Source organism: Planococcus citri, chromosome 1 (genome assembly GCF_950023065.1).
Source record: "Planococcus citri chromosome 1, ihPlaCitr1.1, whole genome shotgun sequence".
NCBI classification, from domain to species: domain Eukaryota; kingdom Metazoa; phylum Arthropoda; class Insecta; order Hemiptera; family Pseudococcidae; genus Planococcus; species Planococcus citri.
Window position 1 is genome coordinate 22,937,987 of NC_088677.1, and position 16,605 is coordinate 22,954,591.

Genomic DNA, 16,605 nt, shown 5'->3' on the forward strand with positions numbered 1-16,605 from the left:
AAACATAATCGCCGAAAACAGTCAATTTTGAATTTTCAAAAATTCGCCAAAGTCGAAAAATGAACTTGGGCAGCTGAAAATTTGATTTTGGGGGTCTTAGACTATACTCTTTCCAAAAATCGCGGTCCAGTTCAAATCGGAGTGTGACACCTCAAGAAGTTCCCTTGTAAGCATTTTTTATTATTATTTTTTTAGAACTGAATTTTACCCTTGAAATTTCATCAATTTTACTCAACTATTTGAAACGGTTTCGTTCATGTGCTGAATTAAAAAGCCTCTCTTTAGGTTTTAATAACTAGGTAGTAGGTACTTTCAGAAAATCCTCAATTACCTACCCAAAAAAGTCAAAATTAAGTCAAAATTGAAAATAATGCCACTGCTACTGCTAGTGAAGTAGTGGAACGCCGAACGCCGAAAAATTTGTCGTCAACCTCTTTAACATTAGGCTCGTCATTATGCTCCTTCAGACAGAAAATGGCATCAGAAAGAAGGATAATTAACGCCGAACTGAAACACATCACTTTCGAGTTTCGTGTTGTCATTTTTTTTCCGAATTGTGTTTTGTTTCATCAATTTGTTTTTTAACCAACCTTTAATTATCGTGCTTGTGTGTGATTTTTTTCTAATATTTTAATGTAGAATGGAAAAAAAGAATGTGTGGTCAACTTCGGATATCGTGGCAAATCGAAACAATTGGAGTTTAGCAGCGGATGTTGAATTACTCAAACACTTACAATCCTTATCAGAAGTAAGAATTCGCTCGCATTTCTTTTACCAACATACACCGTATCTCGTTTATTCGTCTTTATAAAATTGATTGAAATTTATAGAAAATCCTCGCCAAGGCTAACGCATCTTTACAGTCGTTGAATTCATTCGAAAATGATGTTAATCAGACTTGTATTTCAATTGCCAACACTAGTAACAAATTCAAATCCTTATCAGATACTCAATTTATCGAAAGTAAAGTGCAGGAGGAAAACTCAGACGTGAATGAACAACCTGGTTCGCAAAATGAAGTAAGTATATTCTCAAGAGATATGCCTAATGTCTAATGTATTATCAAATTTGCCACATCTTTCTAAACATATCAATATCTGTGTTAATTCAATGTTCTTCAGACGCCTGATAATCGAGAAAACCAAAACATTACGGTAAAATTGAAAGAAGCTTTGGAAAATGGTTTTCAAGTTTTAGACACACAATACGATGTTATTCCGGTGTCTGGTAGTGATTCGGAAGACGATGGACCTGAGTAAGTTCTTGTATTGAATCAAGCTTCTTCACAAACTTCAACTTCACATCACGTTTTTCATCATTTTTCCACAGGGAGATTTTGCTTCGAGCTCGGAATCCTTATTTAAGTCGTCGACTTCCCCATATTATCGGTAGTGAAGAATTCACCAGAAACGATAACTTAGGGTTAATCGATTCTTCTTCCGAAGAAGAAGATGAGGAGGAGGAAGAAGATGACGATGAAGACGATGATACCGATGATAACGAAGAAAAAGCAAAGAAACCTCTAATTGATTCGGACGAAGACAGTATTTCAATACAAAAATCTCCGTCCCCTAAGCAAGAATTCCTTCGACCTCGAACCCAAGTACATACCAGATCTTTCGATCAGAATTTTCATGAGAATTTTCGACGATTTAATTCGTACTAATTATTTTTTTAGATAATAAGAATCTCAAGTTCTGATTCTGAAGACAGCGATGTGTCCATTCCATGCGATAGAAGTAATGTCGTACAAGAAAAAGTAAGCTCAGAAAATAAGAAAAAGCCTGTTGAAATGTCCAAGGAGAACGATAACGACCACGTACGTAACTTACGTATCATTCGTTAATGCATTTTCTCATCGATAAATATACACCCGATGCATTTTATTAAAACATTTCGTATGTTTTTTTTTTTTAGAATCCAAGCAGTTTTGCTGATCATTTGAATGCTGCTTTGAAAAACAATCCGCGCAATATTTATAGCATTGTGCCTCCAGATTTCGGTACGTACTGAATTATTAAACACTGGATGCACTATTGCTCATGACCAGTCAAGTCTGATCTCAACTAGGATGTTTACAAATCGCTCGTTGTTTATTTCGTAATTTGAAAATTTCGTTACGCAAATTGAGCCCATTTGTTCAAATACTTACTCATTACATGATGTGTCGAAGTCGATTGAAATTACGTAATTTAAAATAATTATTATATAATTTCCATTTCTATAATCTGGTTTAATCATTTCGTGTCGGCTTCGATGAAACGATCATACTAAATTGAGCTTTAAAAATAGTGAATCTGTGTTGTATCGAATCGCGAGTTTAGTTTAAGATGCCTCCAACTGACTACGAACAGTCGATGATCTACTATTTTTTAATCAGACTTTGCTACATATTTAGAACTTATTATGTTACAGCGGATACCTTTTCTCCACCGCCTTTTCCGGGTGTGAATAACGATGTTAGTAGTGAAGGTGATGGTGATAGTGAAGACGACGGTGATATTTTTTCTACTAAAAAGAATACGAAACATTCCATTAGAAATACAAATTACAAGTCTAATTATGGCGATGAAAGTGATGACGACGACGACTGGAATACTGAAAAAACAGGTACCTAATTCATTTTTTTTGGCAAATAGGTCTGCGATAAATAAAATTTATGTAGCTTGTATCGATAAATTACAATTATTTGATTTTTTTCAGGCGTTACTTCTCAAAAATCTGGTGCTCCTGGAGAACCATCGCAGTACGTGTACTTTATTTTTTATAAATATTCTCGGGAGTGGGTCATTCCATGTCAATTTGACCAAAAAAATGCCGTTTTGAAAGTCATTTCGCTCAATTTTTTTTTACAAGCCCCCTCAAGCGGCGGTTGGGGGGGGGGCTTCAATTCTTTTCACATTGTCTCGAGGTACTCAACTTCAGCAGCGCATTCCTCCAAAACTATGATACTTTGATCAAAACTGATTTCACAGTTCGAAAGGGTATTGAATTTTCAACTTGTTAAGCATTTTGAAATTTTCAAAATTTGAAAGTTGAACTTTCAAATTGAAAGTTCAAATTTCAAAATGGCGCTGTACGGGGGAGCTACCATTTAAAATTCTGAAAAAATTTCCATAGATGTACCTTTTGATGCTTTTTCGAAATATTCGATTTCCAAGATGGGATCTCTTGATAGAGAGGGAGCACCCCCACCCCCAATTTTGGGCAAAACTTTCAAAAAAATCTGGGGCATGTGATATATCGAATTGTATGTTTTTGGTAACGCTGAACACGAATATGAGGTTAGATTTTTGATTGGACCTCATCCACGGCCCCCAGCACCTCCCCAATGGGGTAAAAGTTCAAAATACGGGTTTTTTCGTGCGACACATCAAATAGTGTGTTTTTGGTGACGCTGAACACGAGTATGACGTCAGATTTTTGGTTGGGCCCCATCCACGGCCTCCAACAATTTTTTTGGACTTTTACCAATTGGGGGAGGTGCTGGGAGCCATAGGTGAGGTCAATTTGAAAAACTAAGGCTATATTTGTGTTCAGCGATATCGAAAACATACTATTTCATGTGTCACACGATTGAAACCATTTTTTCTCAGGTTACCCCCCTTGAGGAGGTGCTGGGGGCTGTGGATGGGGTCCAATCAAAAATCTAACCTCATATTCGTGTTCAGCGTTACCAAAAACATACAATTCGATATATCACATGCCCCAGATTTTTTTTGAAAGTTTTGCCCAAAATTGTGGGTGGGGGTGCTCCCCTTCCATCAGGAGATCCCATTTGGAAAATTGAATATTTCGAAAAAGCATCAAAAGGTACATCTATGGAAATTTTTTCAGAATTTTAAATAGCAGCTCCCATTTACATCGCCATTTTGACATTTGAACTTTCAATTTGAAAGTGCAACTTTCAAATTTTGAAAATTTCAAAATGCTTAACAAGTTCAAAATTCAATACCCTTTCGAACTGTGAAATCAGTTTTTATCAAAGTATCATAGTTTTGGAGGAATACGCTGCTGAAGTTGAGTACCTCGAGACAATGTGAAAATGATGGAAGCCCCCCCCCCCACCCGCCCCTTGAGAGGGCTGGGACTAAATTGATTGCGGGTTTTTTACTTACTGGGTGGGTAGATATTGTAAAAAAAATGAGCGAAATCGAAAGACATGACTCAAAAACGTTGGTCGAATTGACATGGAATGACCCCGAGTACTGTTGTTAATTTGTATTTTTTCTTTTAGGTCAACTCGAAAATCATCTATTGTTAGTAAAACTAGTCAACATTCCGATACATCAAGTTCCTCAAAAGATTCGCACGTTACTAGCGACAAATCGGCTACGCAGTCACTGCCAAAATCTAAAATCGTTCAACCAAATACGAACCCTATGAATAAAAGGATGGCCGCTGCCATCAATGCTGAGCTGAGTGCGAAATTGAATCTTAAAAATCCATCTAACAGCAAATCATCGGAAAATCTTACTTCGGCCAAAACTTCCATCAAGTCTACAGAAAGTCGCACACCTGTTGAAACTCCTCCAGCTAAGTCATCAGAAAATACCACTCCGGTAAAATCTACAAAGCCTTCGAAAACCGGCGAATCAATTCAATCAACTACTTCGAAAACCGAATCCAAACACACTGCGATGTTCGAGAAAATCGATGACGAAAATAGCAGCGAAAATGACGACGAAGATGATCTATTCAAAGGAATATCGGTGGCAAAGAAAACAGCTTCTCAAAATACTAAAAAAACTAAAGGCTTATTCGGCGATGATGATAATATCGATAATTTATTCAGTCCGGTGAAATCGACTCGAAGCGTTGCAAAAAAATCGACTGATTTGTTTTCATCCGAATCTACGAGTAGTAAACCGGTCAAGTTGGATGAAACTGTCAATAAACCTGCAGCGAAACTTCCGGTTGTGGACTTGCTGAAGAAAACAAGCGATCTTTTTGCGAGTGATTCGGAATCAGAAGATGACATCTTTTCGATAATCAAAGGTCAGAAGAAAGTTGATACTGATATTTTCAAAACCAAAACCGATACGTTGGAAAATAGTTTCAGTGGTTCTAAACCGACTACGAATTCGAATAAACGAACTCCAACAGTTGATCCTATCTCAAAATCTGACCCGTTGGAAGTCAACTCGTCGTCACTTTTTATAGAACAACAGTTACCATTTCAAAAAGCTTCGATAAAATCAACAAATTCATCATCGGAACAAAGCATTACTAAACGAAACGATGTCATCAACGTTGTGCCTTCTTCCGAAGATGATTTATTTGAAAATGTGAAAAAAACAACTGCAGACTTATTTCAATCCGATTCCAACGATGATGGCGATGATTTGTTCGGTAAAAAGTTGAAATCCGATAGGCAAACGTTAGTGCGTGAAAATGCGAGCGTGTCAAAATCATCTGATCTGTTTGTTGATACCTCTGAGGCTGAAAAGTCGAAAACAGATATTATTTCGTCGGCTGAAAGTGTTTCAAAAAATTTAGGCGATGTGACGAAAAAGTCAGAACCAGATCAGAGTACATCGAGCGAGTCTTTGAACGAGACTGAGAAGCCTTCGCTTTCGGAGAAAAATACAGTTCAGTCCGACAAAGTGAACGATATTATTGCAACAATTCGATCGCCAAAGTTATCATCATCGTCGTCATCATCTGACAGTGAAGATGTAAAAAAACAAAACACCTTCGTCACCAAAGTGTCTGATGCATCTAAAAAAGATAAAAATGAAAAGTCTGTGGCCAGGCCATCGCGAACTGAAGACGATCTATTCGATGAATTGTCGCATACAAATGACTTATTCAGCGAATACGGTAAATTTGCTACAGGCGTTAAAAGTTCCAACAATAATGACGATGTATCGTCGTCCGCAAAAGAGGACATTTTCGGCGGAACGTACGAAACTAGGAGTGCTATATTTTCTCCTCCTAAAGATGATTTATCAGATGGATTTTCCGAAGATGATGACATTAAAGAGAGCAATTACCTATCGCAAGAAGATGACGACTTATTTGGCGAAAAATTCGAACCGCCGCCTTTTCAACGAGGTATCCCTGATGATAATACTAATTTCGATGATGAAAGCTCTGCAGATTTTCAAGAGCAGCAGAAAAAATCATCGACTACTGATGCGGTTGCTGTTGTGGACGATCTATTCGCCAAGAGCACCAGTTCGTTGCCAGTTAGTGGTGATGTATTTCACGAAACTGATTTATTTGGAGGTCAAAAAGATAACAAACTTGCTGGAAATACTTCTAGTAAAAAATCATCGAGCGAGAATTCCAATTCGAGCTCTGATTCCAAAAATCGACTCATCGCTGGCAGTAAAGATGATTCGATTCAAAAACCACTCGTTTCAAACGAACATAAACTTCATTCTCCTGATAATAATGTTCCTAGTACGTCTGAATCGAAAGATGATATTTCCAACGCTTCCAAAAAATCTAGATCGTTATTCTTCACCGAAAAAGAACTCTTCGATAGTGATTCTGACGAATCCGACGTGATCGCTAATAAAACTGCAGTACCGATTTCACCTCCCAATAAAATTATTGCTCCGAAAGAAACTGATCAAATTACACCGTCTTCGCCATCCAAAGATGAAAAATCAAATGAAAATCTAGAGGATAATAGCGCTACTAAGAAAACATCTCCGAGTTCAAAAATGGATAAAATTAGTCCCGCTGTGTTTGAAAAATACGATGATGCCGCAAGAAAACAGAGCAAAGATGAACAAGATGGTAATTTATTTGCGAAAAGTGCCTCATCAGAGCCTGTTTTGCCAGTTCGAAATACTCCAGGTAGATTTTTTTATTGCAAAGAATTAACGCTACCTTAATAAGTGCAGTAATTTCATTATAAAAGTCGAAAAAACCAATGTTTTTTGCAGGTAAGTTGGCGATGGGTCGAGGTTTAAATATCAACGTTAACGCGTTACTCCCGGGAAGCAACTGGTCATCAAAGAATAAACAGAAGCAGACCGCTGAACAGGTTACTTCAGATGAAAAACGAGATAGTGAGCCCGCCGCCATTCCCAGTAAAACTCAAGATGTTTCCGAGAAACCGTCTGCATTATTGAACAACGTTATCAAAGTAAGTAATGCTAACAAGAGCAATGAGCATTATGGCTTTCTTCATGATATCTAACTGATTTTTTTTTGAAGAAATCACTACTTTTTTCACTACCTGTCTTTAACCAAATTTTTAGAAAACTCAACACCCCCCCCCCCCTTCCACAAACAAACACAAAATTTAAAAAATTAATTTTTCACAGGAAAATTTTCAAAAAATGAAATTGGAAGAAAATTTGTATACAAAGTATTTTTTAATTGAATTTTTTCCTTTTTTTACTACCTTTTCGACTGAATTGATTACTTTTTCAATACACTCACTACACATTTTTAAAACCACTACATTTTCACTCCTTTCACTACCTGTTAGATATCCTGTATTTTGAAAAAAAATATGACGCTAAGTAAACTTGGACGTTTTTTAGACACTTTTTAGAAAATCTGAAATTTCCAAAATATACCCAACGCCTCCAGAACAGCTTGAAACCACCTAAAATTGAATTAGCAAATTGAGAATGGGGTACTAAGTTAATTTCATTTCGTTTCAACAACTCACTTGGGTAAAATGTTGTGGAAATTTCAATTTTCAAAAATCTGCCAAAGTGCTCCAGAACTGTTCCAATCGATTTGGAGGGTCAAAAACATGGCACACACGGAATTTCAGCTTTTTTGGTCTATTTGGTGAAATTTTGATTTTTTCCCCTTTTTGACCCAAGTTTGGCTTCTTAAAAAATCATTAAAAATCAAAATCGTTTGCGGCCATGTAGGACTTGCCCAAAATTTTTCAACCGCGTACATGGGTAGAGGTAGATCAAAAGATCAGGCAAAAATTTATCACCTGTCAACATTTCAAGTGATAAAGTGCGTTTTTCGATTTTTGGTGAATTTTTGAAAATCGAATTTAGGCCAAAAATAAGAGGAAAAAATCAAAATTTTACCAAATTGACCAAGAAAGCTGAAATTTGGGATATAGCCTATTTTCGACATGCCAAATCGATGGGAAACTGTTTCAACCCGTTTTGAGCAGTTCTGGAGCCTCCAGCAGATTTTTGGAACTCATCAAAACAGAGTTGGAAAGTTGAAATTTTCTCTGCAAAATAATATCAATGCGCTACGAAGTACTGCAGGAGGATTTCAAGTCATTTTGGAGCCTCCAGCGACTTTTTGAAAATTACTGGAGCCTCCAGCAGATTTCTGAAACTTCAAATTTTCTCAAAATTTCATCAAATGGCGATGAAAACCTGATATGTACTCTACACTCAAATTTTAACACCCTCTGAAGACGACTTCAGGTGGGTTCAAGTCATTTTGGATCCTCCAGCGACTTTTTGAAAATTACTGGAGCCTCTAGTAGATTTTTGAAACTTGAAACTCCAGCAACATTTTACTAAAATGAAGTTGGCAAGCTGAAATTTACTTCGCAAACTAATTCTAATACGATATGAATTTCCAGCTACTTTTTGGAAATTTCAATTTTCCAAAAAAGCCATACAACCTCTCAAATAGTCGATGGAGGCTCCAAAATGACTTGAAATCCACCAGCAGTCGACTTCGTAGGGTATTGAGATTAGTTTGCAGAATGAATTTCGACTTTCTATCTCCATTTGATGAAATTTTGTGAAAATTTCAACTTTCAAAAATCTACTGGAGGCGCCTGTAATTTTCAAAAAGTCGCTGGAGGCTCCAAAACGACTTGAAACCCCCCAGCAGTCGACTTTGTAGCGTATTGAAATTAGTGAGTTTCAAAAATCTACTGGAGGCTCCAATAATTTTCAAAAAGTTGCTGGAGACTCCAAAACGACTTGAAATCTACCTACAGTCGACTTCGTAGCGTATTGAAATTAGTTTGCAGAATAAATTTTGGTTTTCTATCTCCGTTGGGGAAATTTCATATTTCAAAAATCTACTGGAGGCTCCAGTAATTTTTAAAAAATCGCTGGAGGCTCCAAAATGACTTGAAATCCTGCTGCAGTTGACTTCATAGCGTATTGAAATTAGTTTGCAGAGTAAATTTCGGCTATCCAACTCCATTTGATGAAATTTTTTGGGAATTTCGAGTTCCAAAAATCTGCTGGAGGCTCCAGAACTCCTCAAAACGGTTTGAAACAGTTTCCAGTCGATTTGGCATGTTGAAAATAGGGTGCATCCCAAATTTCAGCTTTCTTGGTCAATTTGATAAAATTTTGGATTTTTCCCTCATTTTTGGCCTAAATTGGATTTTCAAAAATTCACCAAAAATCGAAAAACGCACTTCAACACTTGAAATTTTGACAGGTGATAAATTTTTGCATAATCTTTCGATCTACCTTTGTAAGGTTTGAAAAATTTTGTGCAAGTCCTATGTTGGAACGCAAAATCTGCGATTTCGGCTGACCTGTCAATCAAAATGGCCGCCATTTTGTAAGTAGGGTCACTTTTTTTTGAGTACAAGGGCTAAAAATGTTCCATAGGACTCCCTCTTTTAGAAAAAAGTTGTCCCGGAGGATCGACGGGGGGTGCAATAGATCCTTAAGCGGGCTCCCCGACTATTTGGGTAGAATTTTTCATAGACTGCTGAAGTGCTTAGACTATTGAAAAATACCAAGAAGTAATCGGAAATTCTCAAAATCAAATTACCCCCCCCCCTCCCCTCCCTCAGTTATTGAAAATTTCCAGAAGTCGATTATGGTATTTTATTTAGTAACGGAATTTTTTTTTTTTTAGAAAAAAATCGCCACTTTTTTCACTATATTTTTTGAACCAAATTTTCAGAGAGCTCTCCACTTGACCCCTTCCCCTTCCACACACACACACAAACAAAAAATGTCCTAACGATGTCAACAAAAATATCACAGGAAAATTTTCAAAAAAATTGAAATTTGAAAAAAATTTGTATACATATGTTTTCATTTCAATCAAAATTACAAAACAAAACAATAAAAATGAACGAATTGGTGAATTTTTTCATTTTTTCACTACCTTTTCGACTAAATTCACTACTTTTTCACTACTTCCACTGCCCATTTTTAAAATCACTACGTTTTCACTACTTTCATTACCTATTAGATACTCTGTTCTTTCTTCTTTGAAATTTTATCACATACCTTTCATTTGTTGTTTAGGAAAGAGCAAAAGTAACGGGCAAAAGACGTCCACCTTCTCGACAAGCACGTATTAGTAGAATATTGACCGAAGATGTATTCGGTGGTAGTGGATTTGGAACAGAATCTTTGCAAGAAGAGGAGAAATCTAATGTTTCCTTCGAGTCGCCAAAAAATCGTGATCAAGTCAGAGTTGATGAATCGAAGAAATCAGAAAAAGGAGTTACGCTCAAAGATGATCTTTTTGGTGGTGATGATGAAGGCAAAATCGATGATTTATTTGGTATTAGTCGGAGTAGGAAGGAGTCCACCATCGAGAAACCGAGTCAGTAAACACATATTTTGCTTGATATATTTCAAAATTTACCTCTTTTCACTTGGTAACATTTTTTTTCTAGGTGTAATTACTAACAAGGCTGTATCGAATGTGTCAAATTCGCTCCAAGGAATTGACATCGATTTGAATTTGGATGTAAATCCCTCGTTAAATCGTTTACCAAATCTTACTAAAGTAATTTGAAACATTTTTTACGCTACATTTTGTTAAGAAAAAAATACCTAATTTAGTTTTACTTTTATACAGGATCGTGCTAAACCTCAAAAACGTCCCTCGCAACCGAAAAAAACACCATCTAACGTTGCCTCTGCAGTCGTAGAGGAGCAAGTCACATCAGCTGAATCGAAATCTTCAAAACCAGACGCTGAAAAATTAGATGCACGCGTGGAAAAAAGTTCTAGCATATCAAATTCATCTAAACAAGATGTATCGAGTTCCGTCGTTATTCATAGTGCGAAAAGTATATTCGATAGTTTAGACGATGACGATGATGGGGATGACGATTTATTCGAAAATTTAAAATCTAAAAAAATAATCGAAGAAAAATCAGCGGCGACTAAAGCTGAAGTGAAAGTAGAAACAAAAAAACCGTCCCAGTCGAATCAACAACCAGTAGTTACAAAACCTAAAACAAATTCAAAAATTAATATATTTAACGACGACGACGAAGGCGACGAGTTGTTTGGTTCGGCGAAAAAGAAACTATCTGCCAATAAACTATCTAAGAAAAGTTCTCTGTTCGAAGACAACGACGACGACGATTTATTTGGCGCTAAAACGTCCACATCATCTGGTCGAAAGTCTACAGGTATTGTTTCAAGTTCATTTTTTATAAATACAAATTTCGTACCTTTTTTTTCAATTTGTTTCATGTTTTACTTATTATAGCGCCTGCAACTACTTCATTGAAAACTAAACCTTTGAATGAGAAACCCCGTATCTTGAAGCTGCGAAGTGAAACCGTGCAAAAAGATCCGTTAACTGGAAAGGATTTAAGCGGTCCGCTTTAAATTATTATAATCATTATTTTTTTTATCAAATATTTTATTTTCTCATCATGTTCAAAAAGTTCGAAGACTGTTCATGAAATTATCGCCATTTTTTCATTATCCAAAGTCATCATGAAATCAATTTTAAGACTTATTTGTAAGTGCCTTAAAATTCTTCTAATTGTTTTATAAAGTTCATTCGCAGCAAAAATATTTATTTTGGTACGATGTGAAAAATTTTCAACCAGTTGTGATTGCATGTACAGTGTTATGTTTTATTACGTATTTAAAAATGAGTTTATTTTTAAACGAATTTCAACTTATTTTACGAGCTTGTAATTTTCTTCGTAATCTTCGCGTATATCGAAATTAAGAAGAAGTTTATTTCAAGGTGTACATCGTATTACACAGTGTTATAATCATGTGTTATTTTGTAGTATATAATAGTAGAATAATATGAATATCTACCTATATATGAGCTAAATGATATGCTAAATATGTGATTTTCTTACTAACCATTTCAACGTGATGTTACCATATTATTTATTTATACGTTAAATGGCCTGAATTTATTGAGGATTTGATATCCGCTGTTTTTCCTGTTGTTTGATACATTTTTAAGCGTTTTCATTCATTTAGTATTTTTATCTATATGTGGCCGTTTTTCGTCATATCCTCAGTTTTTTTTTATACATACCTAATTATATTATTTTTATGCATGTTGAAGAATTTCATTTTTTATTCCAATAAAATATTTATTTTCATTGAAATGACGAGAATGATTTTATTGTTCATGATGATGCGTACTTTTGTTGTCCAACGAACAGTTGATGAGTACTCTTATCTCATGTAATGAATATGTTCAATTATTTCTCGACACGGAAATTTCTGAAAATTTCTTCTACCTGTGACATCAAATTTTATGACGTTCTTGATTTTCTTGTGAGAAAAAGTGCCAACTTATTTTGGCAACATTTGTTTTCACTAAGTATAGGAACTTGAAGAATATTTTTTATAAATTTAATTTTCTGATTATTAAAAAAAACAGAAAAGAAAGGTTGAAACTTGACAGAGTATTCATTTTCAATTGAGAAAAAATTTGAAAAAGTTTTTAGCTTCAAAGACTGTTTATTGAAAAAAGAAAATTTCAAAAAATAATAATCAATAAAATGACAAAAGTTCCTTTTTCAAAATTTAGTGGAACCAAAACAAACAAAACACTCAAAAAATGGTAGGTAATTATGCAAAATTGAATCATAACGTGTATCTGTTGTGTACCAAGTCCGAAATTGTACAATTCGGGGTTGGTACAGCCAATTTTGTACCACCTCTGAAATGTCCGGACCAAGCGTGAATATTACTTTTTCATCGGACTTGGTTTGTACCATGCCCGGAGGGTCCGGACAAAGTGTTCAACTTGGTACAATTTGTGTTGTGCAAAGTCCGAAATATTAGTTTTATAATGAATGAATTCGAATTTTACATCCCTTTATTCCATAAGTATTGAACCAAATAGAAGGAAATTTAAAGATGACTCTAAAATACACCACCAGCAAAATTTTCAGGTGCTGAAATTCATTTATTTGTTGATTTTTGGGGAATTTTTAAAGATTCAAATATTGCTATGCTCACTTCTCAAAAAAAAAAAAAAAAAAAAAGATCAAATTGAGGTACTTACAAACTAAAATGCTGAAATTTGGCTTTTATACTCTCTATTTTCAACTTCTCGAGTCGTTTGGTGGTGGTTTTGAACAGGGTCATATTTACACAGAGGCAACTTAGGCAGCTGCCCAGGGCGACAATTTTTTGGAGACAGCAAATTTTGAAGCGTTTTCATCTCAATTTTTGCAATTTTTTTATACTTGTAAATTGTACATAGATATTTAGAATAGAATTAAAATTTACCATAAATCCGGATTACCATCAATCTTTATGACCTTTTTGATCGATTTTTTCAAAACCATTTTGTATCAGTTGAAATCCAAAATTTTTTTAATTTTAAAAAAAATTACTGGAGAAATCAGCTAGTAACTCAGAAAATTGACAATATGGTACAAACCAAATTTCAGCCTTTCACGACAATTTGGTAAAATTTTGACTTTGAAAAATCCATAAAAAAAATGAATTTGGAATCTAAGTTTTAATGCGTAGTTTTCAAATGAGTAAGGTACGAGAATTTCACGACTCGAGAAGTTGAAAATAGAGAGTAAAAACCAAATTTCAGCATTTTAGTTAGTAAGTACCTCAATTTGATCTTTTTATTTATTTTTTTTTCTTAGAAGTGAGCATTGCAATATTTGAATCTTTAAAAATTCCCCAAAAATCAACAAATGAATTTCAGCACCTGAAAATTTTGCTGGTGGTGTATTTTAGAGTCATCTTTAAATTTCCTTCTATTTGGTTCTATAATTATGGAATAAAGGGATGTAAAATTCGAATTCATTCATTATAAAACTATATTTCGGACTTTGCACAACACAAATTGTACCAAGTCGAACACTTTGTCTTTGTCCAGACCCTCCGGGCATGGTACAAACCCTTGATTATATTACTACATTCAATACATAATCAAGGGTACAAACCAAGTCCGATGAAAAAGTAATATTCACGCTTGGTCCGGACACTTCGGAGATGGTACAAAATTGGCTGTACCAACCCCGAATTGTACAATTTCGGACTTGGTACACAACATATCTAACAATCTAACAGAAAAAAAATCGCTACTTTTTCCACTACCAATGTTTCATCAAATTTTTAGAAAGCTCTTAGCTCTCCACACAACCCCCCCCCCCACACACACACAAAAAATTGACAAAATCAAATTTTTCACAGGAAAATTTGCAAAAAAATTGAAATTGAGAGAGAATTTGTACCGATACAAAGTAATCAAGTACATATGTATTTCTTAATTTAAGCTAATTTTTTCAATAATTTGAAAGTTTTTGTTGCTCGCTTGAATTTTTTCATTTTTTTATCATCTTTTTGACTGAATTCACTAATTTTTCACTACTCTCACTTCCCGGCCATTTTTAAAATCACTAACTGATTTCATTACCTGTTAGATACACTGTATTTTGAAAAAAAAAGAAGCGAGAGTGACACCTCAAAAAACCACTCTTGAGGTGTCACTCCCAAAATCAGCACAAAAGTGGATAAACTCATTAAACAGGTCGAGTGTAATATTCAACTCGTTTTTAGCTGCCCAACTTCATATTCACGCCTTCTGGAGCAAATTCAAAATTCTGGAGAAATTGAAAATCGCGCTGGAGGCTCCAGAATGGCTGGAAAATGTAAAATTTTGATGGGGGGGGGTTAGTTACGGACAAAATACAGCGATTCGCGCAAATTTCAAAAATTTCCACACAAACGGGAAACTTGATTTTTTGGATTTTTTAATTTTGAAAAAAAACTGGTCAAAAAACCACTCTTGAGGTGTCACTCCCAAAATCAGCTCAAATGTAGATCAACTCGTTAAACAGATCGAGTATAATACACAACTCGATTTTTAGCTGTCGAACTGCATACTTATTCACACCTGGAGCAAATTCAAAATTCCGGAGAAATTGAAAAATTGCGCTGGAGGCTCCAGAATGGCTGGAAATTGTAAAATTTGGATTTGGGGGTTAGTTTTGGATAAAGTACAGCGATTCGCGTGAGTTTCAAAATTTTACTCACAAACGGCCATCTTTTGATTTTTTGGATTTTTTAATTTTGAAAAAAGCTGGTCAAAACCGCACTTTTCAAGTGTCACTCCCAAAATCGGCTCAAATGTAGATAAACTCGTTAAACAGGTCGAGTATAATACACAACTCGATTTTTAGCTGCCCAACTTCATATTCACTCCTTCTGGAGCAAATTCAAAATAGGTACTGGAAAAATTGAAAAATCGCACTGAAGGCTCCAAAATGGCTGGAAATGGTAAAATTTGGATTTGGGTAATTAATATTAGTTTTGGGACTTATTTTGACCATTTTTACTGATCAAGTTCGTATTTAAAAAAAAAAATCATAAATCGCCAAAAACAGTCAATTTTGAATTTTCAAAAATTCGTCAAAAATTTAAAAATGAACTTGGGCAGCTGAAAATTTGGTTTTGGAGGTTTTAGACTATGTTCTTTCCAAAAATCGCGGTCCCGTTCAAATCGGAGTGTGACACCTCAAGAGGTTCCCTTGTGAGATCCAACGAACGTGTACTGAAATTCCGGTCATCCGGTCACTAAAAAATCAGGTTATAGAGTTCATTTTTAGCAAATTTTTGAAAAAATTTTAGATTTAAAAAAGCTGTTTGGTAGAGTTGTTTTTAAACTTTTTCATAAAACATGAATTTTCTTAAGCAAAGTGAACCAATGTGAATAATTCCTTCAATCAATTGATGAGCTCGTTGCAAAATTAGCTCTTGTCAATTTTTAAAAAAAAATTTGGGGAGGTGCTTTTCTGCACTGCATTGTATGGGGAACTACTCAAGTTGATACAAAAATCACTTTGAAGTTTGAACACAGAATACCAATTCATCAGAACTTTACAGTGGTTTTTGTCTTGTTTTTTATTTTCATTATTGTTGAAGGCTATTTTTGCAATGAGCTCCTCAGTTCAACTCCATGGTTCACACAATATCATCATCATCATCATCATCATCATCATCAACATTCATTAACTATACCGGTTCTAGGTTATTCTGGTTCTGGAGCCTTCAAGATTTTTTCATTTTCTACAAAAATTTCAATTTCAAATCGCTCTGAAAGGGTCACAAATGAATTTTAGCCTCTGTAACATTGCAGTGGTGGGTGCCTATTCCGTTTTCCTCTGCTGTGTTTGTTCTCAGAATTTTTACATTCCTGTTCTTCAGTTCTTGAGTACAAACGTTCTCCGAAAAGATCAGCGTTCTCATTCTTTGTTCTTTGAAGGAATATTTTTAAAATCCCGTTTTTCAGGTGTTCCTGTTCCCGTTTGTTTTTACAACACTGGAAGCCAGTCAGACGGAACAATGACCTTAAGAGGCCAGACAGGCAAACAGACAACCTTGAACAGCCAGACAGGTACTCATGACCTTAAGAAGTTAGACAAGCAGACAGACATGAGGCAACCTTGGAGAGCTAGACAGATAGGTCAAGATCATAGGC

General features: G+C 35.2%; 1 protein-coding gene across 1 annotated transcript; it reads left to right on the plus strand.

Annotated features, from left to right (window-relative positions):
• The first annotated feature begins 478 nt into the window (after positions 1-478).
• Positions 479-12,256, plus strand: LOC135849915 (WASH complex subunit 2-like). The gene is made up of 14 exons (XM_065370567.1): positions 479-748; positions 831-1,019; positions 1,122-1,255; positions 1,330-1,603; positions 1,679-1,819; positions 1,918-2,002; positions 2,416-2,610; positions 2,704-2,746; positions 4,238-6,810; positions 6,900-7,102; positions 10,182-10,485; positions 10,559-10,671; positions 10,744-11,305; positions 11,386-12,256. Exons 1-14 carry the CDS (start codon positions 641-643, stop codon positions 11,505-11,507), a joined length of 5,046 nt encoding a protein of 1,681 aa, XP_065226639.1. The 5' UTR covers positions 479-640; the 3' UTR covers positions 11,508-12,256.
• Positions 12,257-16,605: the final 4,349 nt, after the last annotated feature.

Excerpts from the sequence above, each read along its gene's own strand:
- LOC135849915 (XM_065370567.1), top strand. The coding sequence starts at position 641 with ATGGAAAAAAAGAATGTGTGGTCAACTTCGGATATCGTGGCAAATCGA. Across the intron at positions 1,256-1,329 it reads TCGGAAGACGATGGACCTGA|GGAGATTTTGCTTCGAGCTC; the intron begins GTAAGTTCTTGT and ends ATTTTTCCACAG. Across the intron at positions 10,486-10,558 it reads GTCCACCATCGAGAAACCGA|GTGTAATTACTAACAAGGCT; the intron begins GTCAGTAAACAC and ends TTTTTTTTCTAG.